This window comes from Aulostomus chinensis, chromosome 5 (assembly GCF_037954235.1).
Source record: "Aulostomus chinensis isolate RoL2024-O1b breed Wild chromosome 5, RoL_Achi_v1.0, whole genome shotgun sequence".
In the NCBI taxonomy this organism is placed as follows: domain Eukaryota; kingdom Metazoa; phylum Chordata; class Actinopteri; order Syngnathiformes; family Aulostomidae; genus Aulostomus; species Aulostomus chinensis.
In genome coordinates, this window is record NC_141324.1 from 9,251,171 (window position 1) to 9,275,090 (window position 23,920).

General features: G+C 47.5%; 1 protein-coding gene across 1 annotated transcript; it reads right to left on the reverse strand.

The window, feature by feature from the left end:
• Nucleotides 1-743: 743 nt before the first annotated feature.
• On the reverse strand, nt 744-23,634 carry LOC147261112 (unconventional myosin-VIIb-like). The gene is made up of 51 exons (XM_086204852.1): nt 23,623-23,634; nt 23,441-23,542; nt 22,718-22,870; nt 21,698-21,766; nt 21,500-21,615; nt 21,289-21,416; nt 21,046-21,188; nt 20,700-20,813; nt 20,371-20,524; nt 19,542-19,618; nt 19,297-19,416; nt 18,921-19,060; nt 18,637-18,847; nt 17,623-17,758; nt 17,379-17,545; nt 17,160-17,300; nt 16,160-16,318; nt 15,491-15,583; nt 15,254-15,348; nt 15,091-15,175; nt 14,842-14,943; nt 14,598-14,714; nt 14,289-14,507; nt 13,068-13,211; nt 12,357-12,464; nt 11,869-12,117; nt 11,648-11,800; nt 11,302-11,364; nt 11,098-11,222; nt 10,020-10,146; nt 9,447-9,566; nt 8,884-9,057; nt 8,581-8,808; nt 8,018-8,185; nt 7,808-7,925; nt 6,890-7,016; nt 6,645-6,811; nt 6,343-6,524; nt 5,996-6,105; nt 5,654-5,769; nt 5,025-5,178; nt 4,756-4,911; nt 3,963-4,068; nt 3,605-3,718; nt 3,314-3,401; nt 3,128-3,234; nt 2,860-3,045; nt 2,654-2,770; nt 2,490-2,573; nt 1,121-1,240; nt 744-1,039 (listed from the first exon to the last, which is right to left on the reverse strand). The coding sequence occupies exons 1-51, from the start codon at nt 23,632-23,634 to the stop codon at nt 935-937; spliced, it is 6,669 nt and encodes a 2,222-aa protein (XP_086060978.1). The 3' UTR covers nt 744-934.
• Between the last annotated feature and the right edge of the window lie 286 nt (nt 23,635-23,920).

Genomic DNA, 23,920 nt, shown 5'->3' on the forward strand with positions numbered 1-23,920 from the left:
AAATCAAACACAATAAAATTTATATTGGATAACAAGATACTACACGTATGAAAACACAGTATGAAGATGGGAAGGTAATACAAACTTTCATATTCATTGGTGGAGGTGTAAATTTACCTCTGCACAGTGAAGCTCTGGTTTTAAGAGCGTTTGCACAAGCGTGATTTGTGACATCACAAATGTCTGGAAACTGATTAGCAGACACGAGTGTGGAGCGGGAATGTGAGACCTCCAGTGAGAGGAGCGAGTTCAACGAGGGAGGACTCCGATGTGCAGAGGGCAGAGAGCTCCAGCAGCATCGTAGAACATCTAACCTTTATCGGACCGCCGTGCGCGGCCTGTGGCCCCATCACACATCCTGACAACACATCAGAGGCTTCGATACGCTACGAGTGTTGCTGCAGCTTTTACAGTGTCGTCACATTCACCCGTTCACACGCACGCGGTGGAGCTGCTATGCAAGGCGCCACCCTGCTCATCAGGAGCAATCAGGGGCTCGGTATCTCGCTCAATAACACTTGCACATGGTCACCTGAGGAATGTGGGATTAAACCGCGACCCTTCGGTTGCTAGACAGCCACTCAACCTCTGAGCCATGCTGCCCAGAGGAAGGCAGGAGGTCTGGGATGATTTAGGAGCAGTGTTCTGTGGATGGTTTTTAATGCACCTACAACGGGGAGGACAAATAAAACAGGGAGACCTGAACGTGGAATGGAACTCAGCGCCAGCAGGATCAGGGTGCAGTAGGTGAACATCAGTTTAATCATCACGTGACACAAAAACTGGACAGTGAGGGAACGTGACAGGTCAAGAGTGACAAATGACTCGAGCTTGGACATCGAAGTGCAACGTTTTACAATTAAAGTGTAAAGTATCGACTAGCTCCTTCTTGTTATAAATTAAGGATAAACTTGCACACGTGGATGTGAGGACATCAGGAGTCTTTTCTCATGAAAAGACGGTTTCTTGAGCGGAAGGCTTGCCTCTGGCTCTCATACATGCTGACGTAGGATCTGAGGAGGTCCTCCATGGTGTGAGCCTGACAAAAGACGCAGCAGAAGCTTGAAACACGCACATCTGTTGGTGCTCATGGATTATTCCTTCAGGTATGGCCACTCACCTGTGAGGTGTCACAGACAAAGGTGTTGCCCCTCACCAAAGCGCCAATGGTCATCTGGAAGACGGAGCCTTTGCTGGAGTAGTCAGTGATGCGGCTGAACTGGTGCATGACCAGCACCTCCTGAAAGGATCACATCCAGAACTGGTTTATTACCAACAAAGAACAAATAAATCCACGCAGCGAAGTGAATGAATACATTCACTAGGTTCGTCTGTCACCGTATGACACATGAGCATTCTGAGGTTGATGGCGAAGGTACGAGAGCGCCGCAGGGATGACGGAATTTTACAGTCAAATTTGCATCATCAGGAGTTCCCTCTGGATCTAAAAGGGGTCCAAAGTGTCCCAGTGGTGCAGGGAACCTGCTGTCATCGCTCTTCTTTTATCCCCATTGATAAAAGCGGCACCGTGGCCTAAATCAAGTACAAGTGAAACTTTCAGTTCTGGTTCAGACCACTGCACTACCGCAACACCAAAAACATTACACAACCTCACCGCTAGGAGGCACTATAACCAAGTTCCTCGTGTTTTGACTTGTTCCTCTCATGTTCAGTGCTGTAAGTTTAAAACTTGAGGTCAGCTGAGTCCCGTCAGATAGGCCACGCCCATCCGGAAACAGGATGTGTTGTGTTTCTGGGCAAAAGTTGGGCTGGTTGGTTCGAAGAGTGGCCCAAACTTGGCGGAACTCCAACTCAACAGCTTTGCCACATTTGGTGCCAATCAATCACTGGGTGGCGCTGTTGCTCAACACTGCCCAATATTAAGTACTTTTTCCTCTAAGAGTATTTTTCCACTTTATACGTATAATGCGAAAACACTGTAGATGAAAAATTATTAAAAGAACATTTATAACCCCCCAAAAATGCAAAAGTTATTAACGAAACGATGTCGTGTTGCACATCTCGTGAAAAAAATGTGTCCATTTACATTAAACCAGATGAGGTAGCTTCTCACGCCCTAACGAGTCGGAGCAAAGGTCTGACTAGCATCACGCCCGAGTTACGACTCGCTCGTACCTGCTCGTGACAATCAGCTCTGTGGCAGAAAAAGTTACATGTTTGCACACTCAGCAAAAATGATCAACCTGTGTTGCTTTTGAGGCATAAATGCAATCAGTAGAAGTAGGGAGCTAACATTGTGCTATCAACGCGCTACACCAAGGACGCGTGACTTCAATGTCCGTCGTTTGTCTGCTGCTTTTCTGCTTTAGCCGCTGGTCAACAACTTCTGTTTCTAAGACGCATAAAAGTTTTTACATTCCCGTGTGTGGTGGTTACTGATGGACTTCATTCCATAAAACAAGTTCATCACAAAATTCATTTCAGGCATTTAACCAACCAAAAACTGAGAGGCCCGTGGTTGCACGTACCTTGGTCTTGGGGTCTATCAGGCTCACCCCTTGCTTGCTGATGGCAATCAACACGATGCTTGGGTAGCTGGATTCACATGTTTGCTGCAAGGTAGGAAGCAATCAATGATTTGCACTTTTGCAAAGACGAGAGATGTCCCTTGAATTGCTGCCTGTTAACTTACTTTGACTTCAAAGAAGGCGCAGCCAAAAGTGGGCCAGCTGGCGATGGCTCGCAGGAAGGCGATCTTGGCCTCCTGCACTGTGAGGCCACTCTGCTTGTTGTAGGCGGAGATGATGTGCTGCAAGTAGAACCAAACACACAAATATGGCAGCGGGTATGAGAGAGAGTCAAGTTCCAAACGTGCTCTGCCTCTCAGCTGCCCCGTACCTTCTTCCACTCTTCAGGGGTCATGATCTTCATCTGGTCCGCAGGAACCAGCTCCTTCAACATCTTGGGGATCATGACAAACTGCGACCTGTCTGAATCCACCTCAGATCTGAAGAGCAGCCCCCCCAGCTTGATCATGTCCTCCTTGGTGCAGTTGTGGTATCCTCGCAGGTATTTGGGCAGCTCCTGTGTGGAGGGAAATCAGATGAATCGTACGACTCCCCACGTTGAAGACGAGCAGCAGAATACAGCATTTTTGGTTGGACACCTGTGGGAAGTGGAAGGTGAGATCAGCGACCGGGTCCTTCCCCGGGGTCACGTTGAACCACAGCTTCCTCTTAAAGATCACCAAGTAGGGTGTGTTGGCTGGGATGCCTGGTGAGCAATAAAATCCTCAGAAATATCCAGAAGTACACAAATACAGAGCTGATGGCGTCACAGTGTGATGCATTACCTTCTCTCACTTTTTTTGCTTTCTTAGGAACATCTGAAGTCTCCCTTAAACTGTCAAAGAAATATTTCTGCTCATCCAAACTTATCACCTGGATTAAAAAAAGGGAGTGTCATTCTCATGGCTCAGGATACTCCAGTAATTCAGTGTGATGTGAGAGACTACAACACATGAATCATCAGTCCTGGGGGAGACAGATTCTTGGTGTGTGTGTGTGTGTGTGTGTGTGTGTGTGTGTGTGTGTGTGTGTGTGTGTGTGTGTGTGTGTACACATCTGCAGGAGTATCGCTGCACCTTATTTGGTGTTTTCAGATAGAGGCCATAACCATCGGCTGAGCTGAGTGAGAGCTGAGAGGCGATGCTGCGGCACAGATCTTTGATGGTAGTCGTTGAAGTCACCTCGAATATCTGAAAACAGCAAACACAAACCTGAGATCCTGCAGTCTCTTAGACAAATGTAGAACCTCATTTTTAGAGTTTGCTGTGCTTCTGTTTTCCTCTCAGAAACTCCATGGATACCAGTTACGACCGAGTAACTGGTGAAAGTGAGTAAAGGCCCACAAAGCAATGCCGGTCTACGTCATCAACTGAGTTAAAACAGAGCAGAGAGCGTGAGAGTGCCAACTCAAGGTTGAGGGAGGAGTTGTCTTACATCGTCCGTGTCATTGGGGAAGTGGACTTTATGGAAGATCTGGGTGCTGTTCTGCTGGATGGCGTCCACCTCTACAAGATGGGGTGGATACTTCCTGGGCTCCTTGCTGAGCACACAAAACAACCACGTCAATGTGATGCAGATAAATATTCACAGACACCTCATTAAGCCGAGCTGATACTTTCAACTAGCAATTGGGGGGGGGGGGGGGGGGTCCTTAATAAGAACGACTTCATTAAATAAACTAGAAAACACTGATTCCACTGCAAAGGCTAAATTTTGGTCCCTGGGATCTTCACGCTGGGCCCGGACTGAAGCTACGCTTGGTGACATGCAATTCGTAGTGTGTGGCTGCTCTGGAGAGCCAGAGGGAGGTGCAACCTGGTGATAACTACATTTTACATGAAGGAGCACAATAATGCTACGCTGTGGTGCAAATACAACTTCCTGTGTCCAGTAGGTGGCACTAGTGAACACATACTATACTGTATGTTGCTCTAGATCAGATGAAGACGGTGAAGTGTCACTTGATGTAAATCAAATACGGTTTGTTCCATCAGGCCTACTTCCTATAACCACTAGGTGACGCTGCGACTGGAACATCGGCTGGTCGATGGCTTCTGTGAGGTTTGGAGAAGATCTGACCATGTGGAGTCCATTTACAACTGCTTCTTGTTCTGTGGTGAAAAATCTAATTTGCTCACCTTTCCACAGTAAAGCCGGTTAGGTTTTGATGCTGATGCCGTCACCTTGTCTTACATGACCTGGTGTTTTTTTTAATCTCCATTCTGACCTGCGCATGGCCTTCAGCCTCTGCAGACATCCAGCAGCTAGCGGGTCTCTGGGCCGTGATTCCAGGAAACGCTGTGTGTGCTTCATCAAACTTGGACTGGGCGGAAACAAGCCTGAACACAGCCACATCAGCTGCCACCCACGCTCCATGCTCAACCTGAGAAGGAGGCGCCGCAAAAACTTGTTAAAGTAAGAAGCTAAACACACACACACACACACACACACACACACACACACACACACACACACACAGCATCCACGGGGAGCTACCTGTTGCTGTTGCTGGTCATCTGTCTCATAATCTGGCAGTAGATCTCATCCTGCAGAGCTCCATGTTGGGTGGGCGGCCCGAAGATCTGGTTGGTCATCTCTATGGGACTGCGAGCGTGTTTGATGGGGTAGTCGCCCATGTACTTTAGAATGGGTAGCAGACAAGGTTAAGGACTCACGCGGACTGTGGGCAGTGTCAAATGTACACAACAACCTTAGAGAAATACTCTCATTGTCCGTCCTGCCCAGAGTGAGACAGGAGGATGATCCTCTCCCCTCTGTGCTGCTGGTTAGCTTGGCCCAATGAATGGTAGTGGATGGACATGTTAGCTTAGCTCCATCAAAAGTCAAAGATCATGAATCTTAGCTATTTGATGACTTTTGACAAAAGTATGCAAGCACAGCCCACCCACTACTGTTCATTGTGCTCAGTGGAGTCAATCTGGCTCTGGGCAAGATGGCTAACAGAACTATTCATGACATGTTCCTCTAACGCCATTCCCCCTAAGTTTGTCTACAAACTGGATGAGTGAACCAAGAAAAACTCCCCACAGAAAGAAGAGGAGAGCACAGCTGGAACATCTCTCTGATCAGATGCCTCCTCTGTGCCCTCACGTGCAGCAGGATATCAGTGAAGGCGTTGCAGGCGAGGTAGCTGAGGTCGGAGTTGCGGACCAGGCTCCTCATCAGCGGCTGTTTGAGTGTCTCTTTGGAACAAGACCATAGCCTGTCCTTAGCTGCAGGCCTTGGACAGGGAGGAGACAACGCAGGCAGGTTACAGAAACACGTCTGCCGAGTCCTTTTCTTTCAAGTGCTTAAAACCAGCTAACATGTACGGAGCCCTGGATCTGCCACAGAGAGAGATTCTTTTTTGCATATTTTTCTGTTCAAGTTTCCAAAAGTGAAGCAGCCACCACAACCAGATCAAGCATCGAACACACCAGATGAATATCAACGAAAGTGATCCTCACCTGAAGTTCTCGAGAGCAAACTCTTTTAAAGAGATGGGAGCTACTGATTCTTCTCTGTGTGGGGCGTTTTGCGTGACCGAAGGTTTCCTTTGTCCTGGATTGAGCAGCTCCTGATTGGATAAGAAGCAGTTTATCAGTGACATCACAAGGGGGACTCCTACGAACCATCAGATCTACAATAAAGCTAAAACCTCACCGACCGTCCTCACCCTGCTACACTGTCGACCGGTGCCTCTTGATTCCTGTGTTTACTGATATTTCTATTCTGCTGAAATGTCACATTCAGAGGATGTTTGTCACCCTGAATCTTTGTCTCTACATGTCACCTGACTGAATGTGTGACATACCAGCATGTCATCAGTAGGCCTGCTGAGAGTCGGCAAAAACTGCAGCATGTCCGTATAGACAGCCCCGGTGCTGTGAGTCCGCTGGTTTGTCGCTTTGATGCAGCTCCCGTCAGCGGAATATTCTCCATCATTCCCAACCACCAGCAGATCCCCTCGTTTACACACCAGGAACGAGGGGTCATCTATAGGAGAAGCAGCAGAACAGCGTGTATGTACGTTGTTCGGCGCAGTAACTGGCATGTTTGTATACAAGTATTACATTCCTGCCTGTGTGAGGTACCTGAGGCACTGTCAGCTCCTACCTGGTTTACTGGCGTCCTGCTGGGCCAGAGCAAACACTGAGCGCTCCCTCAGTCCGTTGAGGTTGCTCTCTATGAGGGCAACCATGTCATCATCTTCCCCACTCCTCAGCACAAACTCCCCTCGAACAGTGAGTAAACTCACGACTCGGGCTCCGAAGGGGCCGTCCCTTAATGAGTGATTTTATGAGTGTGAAATCTGATGCTAAAGTGATAACGGCAACAGAAAAGGAAGACGTGATGCTGACCTCGCCATTTGGACTTCCTTAACCTCCATGTACGGAAGCTCAAGGAGTTTCTTGTCACGTCCATCCATGAAGTAGATGCCACTCCAGTTCACAGCCACAACAAACCTGCTTTTGGGTAGCGGAGGTCCTGTGGGCGGACACGGGGAGATCAACACCTCAGAGCCATAATATATATATATATATATATATATATATATATATATATATATATATATATATATGTGTGTGTGTGTGTGTGTGTGTGTGTGTGTGTGTGTGTGTGTGTGTGTGTAGCCTGAAGCTAATGAAGACCAACTACTGACAACATGAAACGGTCCAAAATATACATTAAAATCCCTTCAAGACCTCATCCTCAATAATCCTCATCACCGCTACACGGCTGTATAATCTTCTTCTTCTTTTTTTCTCTGTGCTTCTTAATCTTAATCCAAGAACATTAAGGTTCAAACAAGCGGTTCCATACATTTGTGAACATCCAGCATCCAAAGTTGTTTTTTTTTGCTTATTAAGGACTCACAAGTAGGAGTCTTGTTTTCCCTCCTGCATTATTTCTTTCTGACTCCAGAATTCCAAATTTGCCAGCTAAGTTTTTTTTAGCCTGAAGCTCACAGTGAGTGCCTGCTAACAGCAATGCCATTTTCATCCATATCATCGTCATCATCATCATCTGTTTACAGCCTCTCCACAGCATCATTCATGTACATCTTCTTTATCCAGCTGCAGGCTCAGTGGCTGAGTGCTAACGTGAACGTGTGAGTGAGTGTGAACGAGCGAGGGCAAGTTGGTTCCCCTGGATGCTCCAGCTGCTCACAGCCGCTCGCACTCCTTCACAGTTTAGAAAACAAGCGTCCGCCACTACAGGCTAAGTACTTGAGGGAAAGTCGACTCAGGCCTGCAAAATACGGCGTGCTGACTGACCTGACGTCATCGTGACTTCAAAGAACTTGGAGAAATGGAGGGGCCATTTCTTTTGAGCGCTGTCAACAAGTTCTTCTTTGATGCTCTCTTTGCTCTTGCTGCCGTTGGCCCAGGGACCCTGTAAGACCAGTGAGCAGGGAGAGCCGTCCCACACGCGCTCACACGGGACATAATGCTTGTCTGTTCAGTAAAGACACAGAAGCTCCGTACCTGTGTGTGTGCCGAGCTGATGAGCTGCACCCATTTGGCCATGGACTTGTTCTCAATAAGCGGGGTAGCGATGCACTCCTCCACCACCTTCTGCACCTTCTCCTTGTTGTAAGCGGAGCCAAACTGGATGTAATAGTGCTTTGCTGCCAGCAGGGCGTATTCATCCTCCTGAGAAATGCAGGTAAAGCACAAGATGTTTTTTTTCTTATTAGAGAGAAGAAGCCTTTGCTGTCACACGTACAGCTGAATGTGGCCCCTGCACCAGGCGGGGTGACCAGGGCCCCTGGAGCAAACCCACGATCAGTGCTTATCTTGGATTAATTTTCAAGATGTGACGTAATCAAAGCACCAGTGATTTGATATCTACAGTTCCACCTTTTCCATCAGTCCCTCTCTTGCCACCACAAAGGCAGGTTACTGGTGGGTGGTTTAGCCGGCCGTGACTGACCAGGATAGTAAACAGGCCACTAGAAGGAGGAGTTTTTGGTGCCGGTGGGACATCACCTTCATCATCATCATTTCCAAGATGACACATGACTAGTAAGTTGTGCTCAGAGCATCACCTTCTCACTGATGTACTCTCCAGACTTGATGCCCTTTATGAGCTGCTGGTAGATCAGGTCTGTGCTGATGCCGTCCACTGAGCAGTCATGCCAGGGTGTGAACAGCTCTTTGCGGAGCGAGAGCCTCCAAGAGGCGTCCCTCTCCTCCTTGCCTTGCCTCCTCATCTCCTGCTCACACTGAGACACCGCATCCAACACGTGCGTCCCACAGCTGCCCAAGGACCACATCTGCAGGCACAAACACTTCATTCAGGTGATGTTCGGAGGGTCACTCTCTCCTTCTCTAGATGCAGCAACGCTCACTTTATCATGGAGGCTAATGTAGAGGGAGAATCCATATGTGTCTTGAAGATGGATCCTGTCGGCCACAGCTTGGCAGACTTCAGCAGAGGTGGAGGCCGAGTCCAGCTGCACACTCACGGTCCTGCCGTCCATCACAGTCACCGACGCGTCTATGGGCTCCTTGGATTTGACAGCCTGTCATTGAGGCACAGGAAGACGAATCAAATCAGGGCGTAACTCAGCCTCTCCATGAATTAGAGCTACAAAACAGAGTCGTGATGACTCCAGAGAACCACTGACGGCCTGCAGATCTGATATTAAGAGCCCATCACAAGTGGCAGCTTTAATAGCCGATGTGCACACATCAGCACAGCCTGAGATCCGATCGCTGTGGGGCCAGGACGCATGTGCCCAGGACATCAACCAAAACAAGAGGCTCATGGGTGTAAATGGACAGCTTTCATCTCTGGAGAGTAGAGTGACATACTTGCGTGTGCTGCTTGCTATCAATAGAAACATGCTGAGTAAAAACGTTGTGATCGGAGGGAAGTGAGGTGAGACGCGTGGAGAAACGGGCATTTCACCTGAAGCTCTATCCAACACGGCAGCTCTTTTCTCTCTCCGTTGGTGAGAACACGCTGCAGTCGCTCGCTACAATATGGTCCGAAACCTCTGGGCCCCCTGCAGACAAAGTTCTCCAAGTACTGTGGATCAGAGCAGAGGATCCACAAATGTCATGAAGTTGCTCATGAAAGGGTTTTTACTTTGCTAGAAAGAAGCTGGCGTCACATGAACATTCATTTCCCTTTACAACCCAGGTGTTCCTCTGGAGGTGTGATTGGATGGATGATTACTGATCAAATCAGATGACAACGAGAGATTCTGAAGACTCAGTTTAGATTGATATCTTTCAAAAAAAGCTCAATTTATTTTAAATAAGAGAAAAAATACATCCTTTTAAATCAAAGAGAGTGACACCAGAAGCCTTTTCTAGTTTTATTTGAATTATTTCTCAGAGGTTTCAGCATATTTTGTCTAACAGCACATTTTTTGAAGAGAGGCTTTTGTTTTGAAAATGATTTACTGTTATTCACACCTCTTTCCTCCTTAAAATACAAACAAACAGCGGGATCGAAGGGAAAACGTGGCAAACGGACCTTCATGAGGAGGTCGGTAGGGGGGAAGATGCCCAGACAGATGGAGAGGAGGGTCCATCCCTGCATCCGGCTGCTTGTGTTCCTGTTGTTGATGAGCTGCTTGCAGATCTGACAGTAAATCTCATCCCTACACACACACACACACACACACACACACACACACACACACACACACACACACACACACACACACACACACACACACACAGAGTATCAGACCAGCAGCACCAATGTTCAGTGCTTCAAATGATCTTGAAAGATTTCCGTATGAAAAAGGAAAAACTGCAGAACAATAAAAAGCTTATGCTTATGTTATATTATGCTGCCTCCAACATAAAAGCATTCATATAAAGTTTTAAAGTTCAGCCTAGCCAGGATTTTAAGCTGTTTTATTTTGCCTCCGTGCTGGTTGGAGCAGCACAGAGAAACAGAATCCAGTGAGAGGAGCAGATTGAAAGCATCATGTCAGCCGATCACGTGAGCTAAATCGATTTACAGGATTGACAGAAAGTGAAACACAAGGAAGGTGCGGTTTAGCCTGAAGGTGGAAGGCCAGCAGACAGTGGCGGGGTGGCCATTGGGACTACCGGGAGTTTTCCCAGTGGCCAGGCCCCTTGGTGGCCTGCCTGGCTGGCGAGGAAAAAAAATAATTTTTTTTTCCTTCCCCCTCAAGCCAGGCAGGCCAGCTAGCGACAGAAAGCGCAGATAAAACAAAGGTGTCAATTCTATCTCGGCCATTCATTCAATCAATTTGCTCAGTCAGTGGTGCTGCTGCAGGCTCCAGTTTGTGTAGCGCGAGCGAGCGGCACTGACCAATAATGATAGAGAAATTAATGAAGTAATTATGACACCTTTGTTTTTATGTAGTAATGAGAATGTATTGCTAATCACGCTGCCATTTTGGTGGCGGTGCGTGCATTCGTGCCAAAGTGGCCTGCTGGTATGAATTCCTCCTGGTCAGATTTGGAGTCCCACCCCGGCCCAGCCAGCAGATGCAGGTGATCTTGTGGATCACGCGTCCTTGAGCATCTCCAGTGTTGACCAACCTCATCAGGTATCTGTGTGAGATCAGGTTTACCTGATGCCTCGTCTCGATAGAGCGTATCCAACAATGATGTGCAGTTTTTCCAGGGATGAAAGCGGCCGGTCCAGCGTTGGACCCTCTCCGATCAAAATGTCCCCGTCCTCTGAAACATCCTCTGGCTGGTTGCCGTGGAAACAACGACACCAGTTAGCAAACCACGTCTGTAATAAACCAGCACGTGTGTGAGGAACATCTGACCTCCTCCAGAATAGCAGACGCTCTTCTGGTTCCCTGCTTTTTCTTGTTCTTCCTCAGTATTTTCTGCAGAGGGAAGATGCAGCGCTCGTTAAACCGTGCATTAATATGTCTACTCTTACCTCTTACCTCCTGTGTGATGAGGTTTAGACTCGTCAGCTTTTCTCGTTTGTTCTGATTAAGAATAAATAGGACACGAGTTCTGGCAGTGAAAAAACCAAACAATTGCTTATTTTACTCCAAACATATAAATATACTTAGAAGCTCTCAGGACTGACAACCCCGTGCCATCTACTTCAGCCCTGAATAATGACTGGCAGCACTCTGAGGCTTCCTCCCGTGTGTTTACCTGGTCGAGCCCCACCAGGTTGCTCAGCCTCCTTCCCTGCCGGTGAGGTGGAGGACGGGACAGGGTGGAGGCCTGGGAGATGGAGTCTGGAGACTTCGGCTCTGGTATGTCCCCCATGAAGCGCATGATAATCCACCACACAGTCAGACATGCCTGGATGAGACGAGAAGTGAGCAAAACATAGAAGTCCGTGGTGGCGAGGGTGAGAGCGCGCCGCTCACCAAAGTGTCCCCCTCGTCGTCATGGGACAGCAGAGGCTGCCTGAGTCTCTGTGTGATGTGTGTGTGGCTGGCGTTGCCCTGGAAGTGAAGGATGCTGAAATTGTAAAAGGAAAACTCTTCGCGCCCGTCATCAAAGTCGTCGTCTTCCTCCTCCTCCTCCTTCTGCTCCTCCTCCTCCAGTGACGGGGTCGGGGTCGCTGTGACGGAGACTGGAGGGCTGGGCTCCTCCTCTGCCGTGTCCTGTGGCTTCTGAACAGCGTCAAACACACTTATTCAGACTACAGCTGAAGTCAGCAAATGCGTCACAAAATGCAAGAGGCGTATCAAATGCGGTAGTTTACCAAAGTGAAAGTGAGTTTTCTGCAGCATGTGACCTCATTTAAATGTCAACAGACTGTTATCATCAACGTCAGCGACCTCACCTCTCCCAGCAGGTCCAGTCCAGTGACTGGCTGCCACTCCTGTACTTTAAGACCATGAGAACTTACTTGGCTCCTGATCCGCACAGCTAAGCGCCTGGCCAGGAAGCCTCTGGTGTAGGCCTGCATCAGCACCACCCCGCTGCGGCTCCGCGGCCCCGCCCGCTCGCCCTGCACCTGCAGCACCATGTCTACATTCAGACTTCACGCAGTCATGAAGAGGTCTTTCATATTTGACTTGACACTGTTCATCGCTGGGATTTTGGAGCAGAACATAATCAGAAAAACATAAAAAGAGATGCATGAAACCCTTCAGGTCTGACGGTCCTGAAGAACGCGTGGTTGCTTCCTCCCTGAGCGCCCAACAACACAAGAGTGGCTCGGAGATAAAGACCCTCAGTCTTTCCTTCAAGAGGAAGCTGCTTTGGAAGTTAAGATGGCCGATGCAACATAACTTTAATTTCATTATCTTTGATGATGATTATTATTTCATCACCCCTCAAGCGTCCCCCTGATAGATTCTGTGTGGCTCTTGTGCAGACACAAACTTGACAAAGCTCCTACATTTGGAATATCCGTGGATGTCAGAGCTATGAAAGGTGGCGATGTTTGTTTGATATCACCTGCTGTCACAAGATAAAGACTTAAAAAAAAATTTAATAACTTTAAAATGCATTTGACACATACTAAATATTTCACACTGTACTGATGAAGTATTTGTGTGTCATTATGACATTTAAATGAATTTTATCACATGACCTGTCATAATTATCCACCAACCTCCTTGTCATCTGATTCAGATTCCTCTTGGAAACCATTTCTCTCCTCCTCCGGCTCCAGCTCCTCGCCCGACTCCGGCTCCAGCTCCTCGCCAAACTCCGGCTCCTCGCCCGACTCCGGCTCCTCGCCCGCTTGCTGCGACTGCTGGAAGACAAGTAAATCAACATTATTCTCCTGATTTCTTACTTGCTTCACAGTTCAACAGCATTTTTTCACCTACATTTCACACGGGGCCTTTTATTTTACAGAAGTGCGGGAAGAGTCAGGTTCATCTCCTCACATGAGAGTCAGGACAGTCAGCTGATGAAAATAACTGCCTACATACATTTGTCATTACATATCAAACTGATCGCATGTGTCAACTGTGGCTGTGACAAGCATTTAAAAATGTGTCAATTTCAAGAGATTTTTAGATGCCAGAAGAAATGAATAGATTCACTTTTGAGGTCACAACTTCCACCGCTGGTAGGCCACGCTGGCAGTGACTGTCAGAGAACATGAGCCAAGGGAGGGATAAAATCTCTGATTGGTTCTTTGCTGTAATGTAATAAACATATACCCCCCATGATTTATGACTCATTCATCAAACTGAATGGAACTGTTATCAAATTATTATAGATAGATTTCATATATATATATATATATATATATATATATATATATATATATAAAAAATAGAATTACTAATTTCATTGAAATAGACATTCTGAAGGTGCAAGAGACAACAATTTGAAGAAAACGATTCATTTCTAGAAAAAGATGCATCCACAGAGGGTCATCACCAGTTCAGCAGCTCCATGCTGGTCTGAGCTGGAGGACCAGAAGGGGTTAGCTTAGCTGTCACCTTAGCGTGGCTGAGGTGACAGCTAAGCTAACGTTTCTATCAAACGATGGCGATAGCTAAAGTTAGCAACTATAGCCTCTGACAGTTGTTGTTGTTGGTGTGTGACATCATCACCATGAAGACGGGATCAACCACGTGACTTGTCTGTCTTATTACCGCTATTCCACCTCTGACCACATGTGGTTAGTTGAGTCAACCTGGTAACCAGGAGACTAGATTAGTGCAGCAGGAGGGAGGGAGACACCTGCTGGCCAGGAGGTGGAGGTGTTGGTCATTGCTCCTTTCAAATGTCTCCTATTATGTCATCTCAAGGATCCATGTCAGTAACTTTAGTATACAACATGGTCACATGACCTGGAGCAAAATTAACCACCAACCTTGTTGTCATCTGATTCTAATTCTGGTTCTCGCGCCTCCACAGCCGTTACGTAGCTGACATCATACGGAGGCAGTGTCTCCTCCTCCAGGTCCGGGTCTCTGATTGGCTCGGGCTCTTCGTCCTCTTGCTGCAGTTGGTTGACGACCTCCTCCAGTTTCTGCTGAAGCTCCATGACGATGTGCTCGGGGTTCTCCTTCTCCTGCTGTGTGAGGAAGGCCTGCGATGAAGAACAAAAACAATGCAGATGTGTGAATGAACCAACATTATTCTCCTGTTGCTCAAGTGCTCAAAGATCTTGAGAACTGACATCGCTCCTCATCTGCTGAGCCGACCGTCTGGCCAGGAGTCCTCGGGTGTACGCCTGCAGCAGTGTGGCCGCCTCCCTCTGCCTCTTCCAGCCCTTCCTGGCCTGGTAGCCTCGCAACTGCAGCCCATCAACATTTAATCATCAGTTCAGTGACTTCTTTCATACTCATGTGTAGCAAAGGCTTAACTGAACCAGTTTAGCTGGCAGACAATGTATAAAGGAGTGACGTCTGTCCAGGACTCACCTGCGTCTGTAAGGTGAGTGCTGCTGCTCGCTGCCTGCGAAACTGGAGCTGCAGCTTCTGACCGCGGATCTTTGCTGTGAGCCGCTCAAAGCCTTGGAGGAGCTAGTCGAGGAAGAGTGGAAACAAAGCTCAAGGTCGCTAGGTCTTAAGGTACATGTTCTCTGTCCAGGCTGTGCAGGACAGTGTCAAAGGTCAAAGAGCATTATGTCAGCTACAAGCTCTGAAGACCAACATTCATGAGCCTCAGACCTTTCTTCTCAGTTCCCTCTCCCTGTGACCTCTCCAGTGCTTCTGCAGCACCACCGCTGCCCTGCGCTTCTTCAGAAAAGATACTCTGCAAAGAGAGGCAGAGCAATGAGTACAGGAGGAGGACGGATGGATACGGACAGTGTTGACAATCCTGCTGTGATACCTGTCCTTGTGTCCCAGCATGACCCTCTGGATCACAACAGCCTTCCTGCTGAGCTCTTGCTCCCTCTGCCGCTCCAGGACAGTGTCGTTGGCATCCTGGACAACAGTGACAGTAGTGCAGGAAATCCTTGCAAATTTAGTAAAAAGTAACAGCGGCAACATAATAGCACAGTACAACACTGTTTCAGGAATGCTGCTTATGACAGGTTACTATGATACGGTTGTACGTTTTCAGCACCTTCAGGAAGATCTTGGTCCTGCCTATTTTCCACTCGTCGGCTCCTGAGATCACACTCTTGCAGATGGACGCACAACAAGCAGCAGCTGGTTCCTGGAGGGAGTATTCATTTGAAAACAAGGCTAACAGGGAAAAACACGCTCACAGCAGCTACAAGAGCAAATGAAGCTCTACACGAGTTAGTTTGGACGAGTTAACAGCATCAATCATTACACATTACCGCATATCAGAAAACAAGTTAAGTTTGCACTCGACCGTCTGCCTCTTCTCCTCCACTGCAGCGGGTGGAATGGACAGATCTGCACCCTCAAGGGTTGTCATTTCCGCCATCTTGTCCATCACACAAACTTCACCAATGTGGTAAAGAATGTAGCTCAAGGGTGCACCCGCAGGAAAAGGCGAGTTTTAATTATTTGTTTCTATCAGCTGGTGATGCTGGTGGTTGAGGAACTGATGAAAGCAGTAATCGCAAATGAGCCTTCAGTGATTTGTTGCTACGTGTCATATATGATAATATATCATAATATATATGATAATATATCATAATATATATGATAATATATCATAATGTATATTATAATATATCATAATATATATTATAATATATCATAATATATATTATAATGTATCATAATATATATTATCGTAAAGACACAAGACACGACAAACCTTTTTGGGGTCACAGACTGTCGTCTGCAGAAGCACCCTGTAGCGCTTCAGGAATTCCTCAAATGTGTGGCGAATGGGATATCCCAGCTTGCGGATGCGGATGGTGTCCAACATGCCTGAGTACCTCAGCTGACGCATGCAGAGCTCCCGGTCGAAGACCTGCAGCACAGCAGGTGGAAACTGTTATGAGTCTTCCAAGAAAGGAAGCGGAAAGGAAAAACCAACATGACCTCTAAGAACTGTTTTATAAGTATTTTGTATCATTAGAGATTGTAAAAAGTTCCCATCCAAGTGCAAGTGACAGTGATGGGAAGATAAATGTAACTTTTTAAAAGGAGGTGGAGAGTCAGTGAGTTTACATAACGAGAAGTGTCATTCAGTCAGCGGGCAGATGGACGGGGTCAAAGTCAGATCTGATCACACATCAGTTCATCCAAACGGAAAAGTGAGTGCAGATTAACACCAGGATAACATGTTGTTGGGAAACTACAAGATTCTGAGACGCGCGCACACACACACACACAAACACACACACACACACGCACACGTATGATCTCAGACTGAGATTGAGCTTGTGAGCTTGATTGTCTGCGTCAAGTGGAGCAGGAATGAGTCCTAAATCACAAAAATAAATTGAATGGTGGCTTGCAAGAATCTAAAGGAGCCTACAAAGGCTATGGAGGTCACTAAAGGTCACAGGGGGAAAGCAGAAGAAGCCTGAAGCTTAACGGTGGTGATGTTGAAATCGTGTGGCCTTATTGTAGTTTCTTTATTGGCTGACGTTACCTTTGTACTGCTAACCTTTGCTATTAGGTGTCAGGTGATCTTGGTGTTAAGTCTAATAAGCTTTTGTTTGCCGCACAGTTTTTATTCCGCAATCATAAATTCTGACGTGAAAAACTCATTGGCTTTCAGTGGAGGGAACTCATCGTGCTAACTTCCTGTTGGACTCCAAGAATACATCATCCCTGCAGAACTCCACTGAGCTTGTGTAGGTCACCTCAGACTGCTTGTCATTGTTAGGTTTGAAGCAGCGGATGAAGTAGGGCTGGCAGGCCGACAGAGCCCTCATGAGCGCGTCCAGAGACTGACGGAACTGGCCGCTCAGCGTCGGCGCTTGTTTCCTGTTGTCAGTTTGGGCCTGTGTGGGATCAGGAGGTCCAGTCAGCAACACAGGGACAACTTGGACTGTCTCAACGTGAAAGTTAGACTCTCATACCCGTAAAGAACTCTTTGGAGTTAAGATGACCTTCTTGTTGTTAGCCATCTTCACTCCGTTAACTGACAGCTCTGCCTCAAAAATCTGGCGGACCAGCTTATTGGTGGACGTTTCCAACATCTTGAATATGTCAGTGCTCACAGCATCACGGTTCTTCTCCAGGAACCCTGTAGGAAAAGAGGACAGCGAGTTGATCTCAGAGCACTACATGCAAGTTGGACTTCCTGTGACGTGTCTGTCGTACCTCTGGAGTCATAATAAACCACGCCTGCAAAGTGGCGAATGGCAAAGTCTGTGTCATGTTCACTCTTGGACGAGACGTAGGTCTTGTTGTCACGATGCTGCTGGTTCATCTTGTTCAGCATGGTGAGGTCAGAGCCCTGTCACACCACAACAATTTAAAAGGCAAAACTAAAGGGTGACACTTTAAAATAAGGATACATTCATAACAGTGACATGTTCGTGTTAGTGACGCCGACTGTCCATCATCTCCAGAGCCAGACCGGCAGCTAGAGACCCTTCCCTCATCTCTGGTGCATTACGGAGCACCAGACCTCCACCAGAAAGTGACTGCTAGTTAGCTTAGCTGCAACGTATGCTAGCCGTGGGGCAGCAGATCAAGGCATCTCAAAAATACACTTTCCTCTGAAACGCTCTTTGTCTACATTCATGGAACAAGAGTTGTGTTTCATATTTATTTTGAAAAACTGTAGAGTTGAGGAGCCATTGTTGTTTGATCAGGTAGATACGCAGAACTGCTGGACTGCCGCTGCCTCCCGTCCCATGCTGCTTTCAGAGCCTGCAGTTCCTCGTCTGTGTGTATTCTGCTTCAAATAGATGAGGATCAGGGTGCTGGTGTGTCCAGCAGAAATCCTCCTCATCCTCTCTGATTATAGCAGCAGTTGTGCTTCTATTTGCCAACGAACATTTGCTTTTGTTGGCTGAAGTTATGATGGAGCTTTTGAGGTTCTGCGTCATATCACTGCGCCTAGTCAGGAAAGTAGCTCCAGCTAATGTATCTTTACTGTACAAGTTCTTTTCGTGCAGGCAAAGACTGTTTTGAAGAAAAGTGTATTTGACTTTGGAGACGTCTTCCTCGACTGCCCCACCGCTAGCAGCTAGGCTAACTAGCTGTCAGCCCTGGGGGGGTGGATGATGCTTACTCAGCAGCATTCTTACGCCACTGAGCATTAATCAACCATTTCTCATGCGCCTTTATCGTTACCCAATATTCATAAATGGATGAACTGGACCCCACCTTTGGGAAATGGCTCTCCTCATCTATCAGCGCCAGCAGGTTACAGGGTTTCCCCGCCAGCAGGTCCAGGATGTTCTGGTTGTCACTGAAGTTGATGTCCTTCCATACGATGTCTTCCTTCTGGTACTCCTTCTGCTCCAGCTTGAAGATGTGGCCCACGAAGAACTGCTGCAGCTTCTCATTGGCAAAGTTGATGCACAGCTGCTCAAAGCTGCACGGTGACGCGACACGTTAGTGATGTGAACCGTCATGCAGGACGTGCAGTGACGGAGATTCAGCCAGACCTGTTCACGTGGAAGTTCTCGAAGCCAAATATATCAAGCAGGCCGATGGAGAGGAAGGAGTTAGGGTTGCTGGCCAGCTTCTTATAGATGACGCTGTTGATTTTACCAGCGATCCACATGAACAGCTTGTTGTAGATCGCCTGAGAGGGGAAACGCACATCAGCGCGAGCTAGACTCTCAAAACCACCGCAGACTGGACCATCAACCTCTGACACACTGGTTTCACTGTAAATCCACCACAGCTGTCCGCTGCATCGGTAACTCGGTTAAGATTCAAGTTACCAATCCCCTCGTGGTGTAACAGTTGGACTGGACTCCTTATATGGAACCAGGAAATAAAGAAGATAGTGATTTACCATCAGTGGCTCAGACTCACCTTGACGAAGGCGTCTCGACAGGCAGAGGCCTGATCAGAGCTCAGAGGTTTGGTCACCCGCTCAGTGTGGGTCATAAAGGAACGATGAGTCAAACTGTTCGCCATAGCCGACTTCTCAACCTGCGCGCGCACACGCACACACGCACACACGCACACACACACACACAAACACACACACACACAGAGGATTCCTGTCCACCTGTGCTGACTCTGTGTCTGCTGTTGGTTCTGGTGTAAACACCTACCTGGAGCAGCGACGCTGCGATGCTGAAGTGCTCTGATTTACTGACATCGCTGGTTTCCAGGTTGTTGAGTGTGTTTGCTGATGGAAAAACGACAGGTGCTGTGACAACAGTTCATTCTCTCCTCATGCCTCCTCAAAGGTAGCAACTCGCAAATGTTAACATCATCACGGAAACAGAGTCAAAAATGAAGACCCACAACACCTGAACAGCAGATGAAGGAAGGGAGTCACAGTGGAGGACCTCAGAAGATTCGGCCTCAAGGAATTTTCAAGAGATTTCACTTTTATTTATTGAATGATCTATTTACTGTTTCATATTCCTGTGTAGGAATGCACAGGCGTGTGTGTACAGCTGTGTTCACAAAAGCGTGTGTGTTCTATCATACCGACCGCACTAATTTTGTTATTATTAATCTTAGCTAAATTATCAGTATCACTATTAATATTCTACACTTTTCAAAATTATTAGCATTCCTTTTCTCTCACTATAAAATACTTTAATATTGTAGCAGTGTGTTCTTACAGTCCTCCAATAAATTATAAAAAAGAGGACCTGAAAACATGTTGGGGGTCAAAGGTCAGTTTGACAGCAACAAACCATGCAGGCATATAATCTCAATGCAGTATTTCTAATTAAATTGTGGTACTGTTACCTTTATTAGAGTAAGAATACTTCTCATACTCCAAATTACAGGACTTACAATTGGCTCGTGTGTGTACCTCCTACCTGCCCATTCATGCTCTTCCTGCAGTGAATCATGACTCATCTCCTCTCTGAGCTCCTTCAGGCTAGGCTGTGTTTTCAGGTGCAGGTGTGACAGTCCACTCACCCTCAAAGCAGACGTTCCCCAGGTGCAAGATGGCTGCCAGCAGCTTGAGGATGTCATCACACTCCTGGTCTGAGAAGGTCAGGATCTTCATGCCAGCACAAATTCGGTTGAAGTCTTCAACATCGCTCCTGCCTTCACATGTGATACAGTCGCCCTACATCACACACACACACACACACACACACACACACACACACACACACACACACACACACACACACACACACACACACACACACACACACACACACACACACATTAGACCTGAACACAAAATGTGTCTGTTAGACAGCCTCCTCCTACACGTGAGCCCGTCACTATTGCGATACCTTCGTAAGGAATTTGTACTCCTCTGCATCTCTGAGGCTCAAACTCTTCTTCTTCTCCTCTGTAATTCCCGCCAGCATGCAGTAAAATATGTGGTAGTTTCGCTCCTCCTTGGCCTGGAGGAAGAATAAACAGTCTTTTTACACAAAAACAAATAACTGGCAAGGGACTAAAACGTCCAGCAGGAGATGAGCACAGACAGTGTAAAGGTGTTTGACTCAGATTGTAGGTTTTACATCTCAGATTAGGACTGAGAGGAAGAGAAAGCGTCAGCAGTGATAGTGGCGCTTTACTGCAGCCCCGCCCTGTGGACCGATAAGGAGGTTTGTTTAGCGAGTGTCGCCTCACCTGGTGGCACACGCGAGACTTCTCCAGAAGATACTGCTCCACACGTGCGCCTTCAATCACTCCGTGCTCGTTGAAGAAGATCTCCAAATACTTCCCGAAGCGACTGGAGTTGTCATTGCGGATTGTTTTAGCGTTTCCAAACGCTGCAGAGGAGAGAGCGCGTTGAGTCTTTCATCTTTTACTCAACAGCAGGCAACTCTTACTGATGGGTTCTTTCCTGAGGATCAAGACGTGTTGCAGTACCTTCTAGTATTGGGTTTGACTCCAGGATCTGCTGCTCAACCTGCTGCTCAGAGAGCTCGCCGCTGACTGCTGCCAGGTACTGCAGGATCAGCTTGGTGCTCTCCGTCTTCCCGGCTCCAGACTCCCCGCTGACAGGGACAGAACTCCATGAGTGGCGCAGGTCTAACTGAGGGATCGATTAACAAGCCAGCGTGACTGGAGTTATTCCAACCTGATGATGCAGCACTGGTTGCTGAGATGGCGTTTCATGTTGAAGTAGCAGGATTCAGCGATGGCGAAGATGTGAGGAGGGAGTTCCCCGAGCTTTCGTCCGTGGTACAACCGCACCTAGAGGACAACAGCGTTTCAAGAGCAGCGCCGCAGTGATCGACCAGTTCCTGCTGAGGATGGTGAAGATGTTCAAACTCACCTGGTCGGCGGAGTATATGGGGAACACCTGGTACGGGTTGACGGCCACCAGCACTGAGCCTGTGTACGTCTGACAGAAGCAGAACCACACATTCAGGACCGCCTGGCTGCCATCAGCTCGTCTGATAATGGCTGATCAGGGTTTCATCATTTAATCGTTCTTGTTTTGTTTGAAAAGAGTCCAAACACAAGAAGAAGCAAGTCCCTGCCGCTGGATGGGACAACTTCTCAGTCACAACATTCATTCTCACGACCAGCAACACAACCAACAACTGAACAACTGACAACAGCAACACAAACTCAACACAACACATGAGCAGGTCACGTGTTTACGTTCAGCATGGCGGTGAATGCAGTTGTGTTTGTGCTGCACACGTCCACCGTTACTTTGGAGGATTATTTTCCATCCATCGTCGTCTTCTGCTTATTCCTTACTAATAAGGGTCGCGGGGGGTGGAGCCTATCCCAGCATCTACAGGCGAGAGGCGTGGTTCACCCTGGACAGGTCACCAGTCCATCGCAGGGCCAACATAGAGAGACGAACAACCATTCACACTCACATTCATACCTACGGTCAATTTAGAGTATCAATCAGCCTCGTCCCTAAATTGATGTCTTTGGACTGTGGGAGGAACCTGGAGTACCAGAGAGAACCCACACAGGAACAGGGAGAACATGGAGACTCCACACAGAAAGATCCCACGCCCGAGCCGGGACTCGAACCCGGAACCTTCTTGCTGTGAGGCCACAGTGCTGACCACTGCACCACCGTGCAGCCCAAAGACTATTTTACAGTTTAGAAAACTTTCGAAATGATAAAAAGTCAAAACCATCTGGAGGAGGAGCTTCAGAAGAATTTGACCAGGAACTAAAAGTTGTTTACCTCCAGTAAGAGAATGAGAATGAGAGAAGCAGCAGATCTCTGCATACCAGCAAGGCAAATCTGACATCATCAATATTTAAGGTCATTTTGTCCTTTCGTTCGGTCCGTCGTCATTCTGGACCAACGAGTCCAACTCACATAGATGATTCCTTGTCTGTGGCGCAGCAGCAGGTTCCGGAGGAGGCCGGCCTCCGTCATGTCTCCCAGTTTGATCATGTCCTCCACCCCCTCTATGGATGTGGGGTGCATGATCCTCAGGGAGGCCTCCTGCTCCTGGGCCAGACTCTGCTCCTGGATCACGACAAACAGGGACTTCACTCTAACTTCTGCTTTGTAGCCGAGGCCTGACATGAACAGAGGTGTATCATTCAACACTTCATCAACATACAACGTTTGTTTTTTTCAAATTTCGGAGCCACAAGATACAAGTTACACCTCATGGCCACAACAAGGAGCCTCCATGAACAGCTTAAATCTCACGAACGCAAAAGTTGAGGGAACAATTTGTCACCTCAATCTAGTTAACAGCCTCCCTCAACAACCAAGAATGGATTCTTCCCTCTCGCTGTGATTCTTTTATCATACATTATCAATATATTTTCATAATATCAGCATTTTCTTTTCTTTTTTTGCCATTTATGACAGAAAATGAAGGTCTTTAAGTTTAGGACTGAGGAATGGATACAATCGCTTGGTTCATTTCATCAAATTCAAGAAAATATCTCTCTTTGCTACGTTTTCCCTCCATCACACCGTCAGGAAAGTTGGAAAAATCAAATGAACTTTCCCTCCAATATCATGGATCGCATCGCGCATTCGCCAAGCTCCTGATGGCCATCAGGTCAGAACCCGCAGCTTTACCTTCCCCTCATCGTCCACCAGCAAGCGCTGACCAGCTGGTGTGACTTTGACCCTGGCTCCGATGGGGACCCCGATGCTGGAGTCCACCCACACCCACTCCCCCTGAAAACACAGCGCAGTAACACACATGAAACCGTCCACTTGTGCCATCGGTGAACCTCACTGCTGTTTGTCCAGCTCACCTTTCTCAGCATCACCAGCCTGGAACGTTCCAAGTTCCTACATCAAGAAATCCACACGACCAGATTCAGAGATGAATACACTGAACGACAGATGTCATTTTTTCCCCCAGCAGAATCAAGTTTTTCATTTCTACTGACTTGTAGAGTCAGGGGACAAACACACGACACAATGAGAGAGGTGACCTCTGACCTGTTGAGTCCGATGCCAGCGTTTCTGGTGAGGATATGTAGAATACCAGGAATGTGAGACGAGAGATGTGTCCAAGGATCCTGTCCTCAGAGAGCTTCATTCATCTGC

Coding starts and splice junctions, on each gene's coding strand:
- LOC147261112 (XM_086204852.1), bottom strand. Junction 14,508..14,597: donor CTCAGCAGATGAGGAGCGAT/GTCAGTTCTCAA, acceptor TCTTCATCGCAG/GCCTTCCTCACACAGCAGGA. Junction 4,912..5,024: donor ATGACCAGCAACAGCAACAG/GTAGCTCCCCGT, acceptor CCTCCTTCTCAG/GTTGAGCATGGAGCGTGGGT.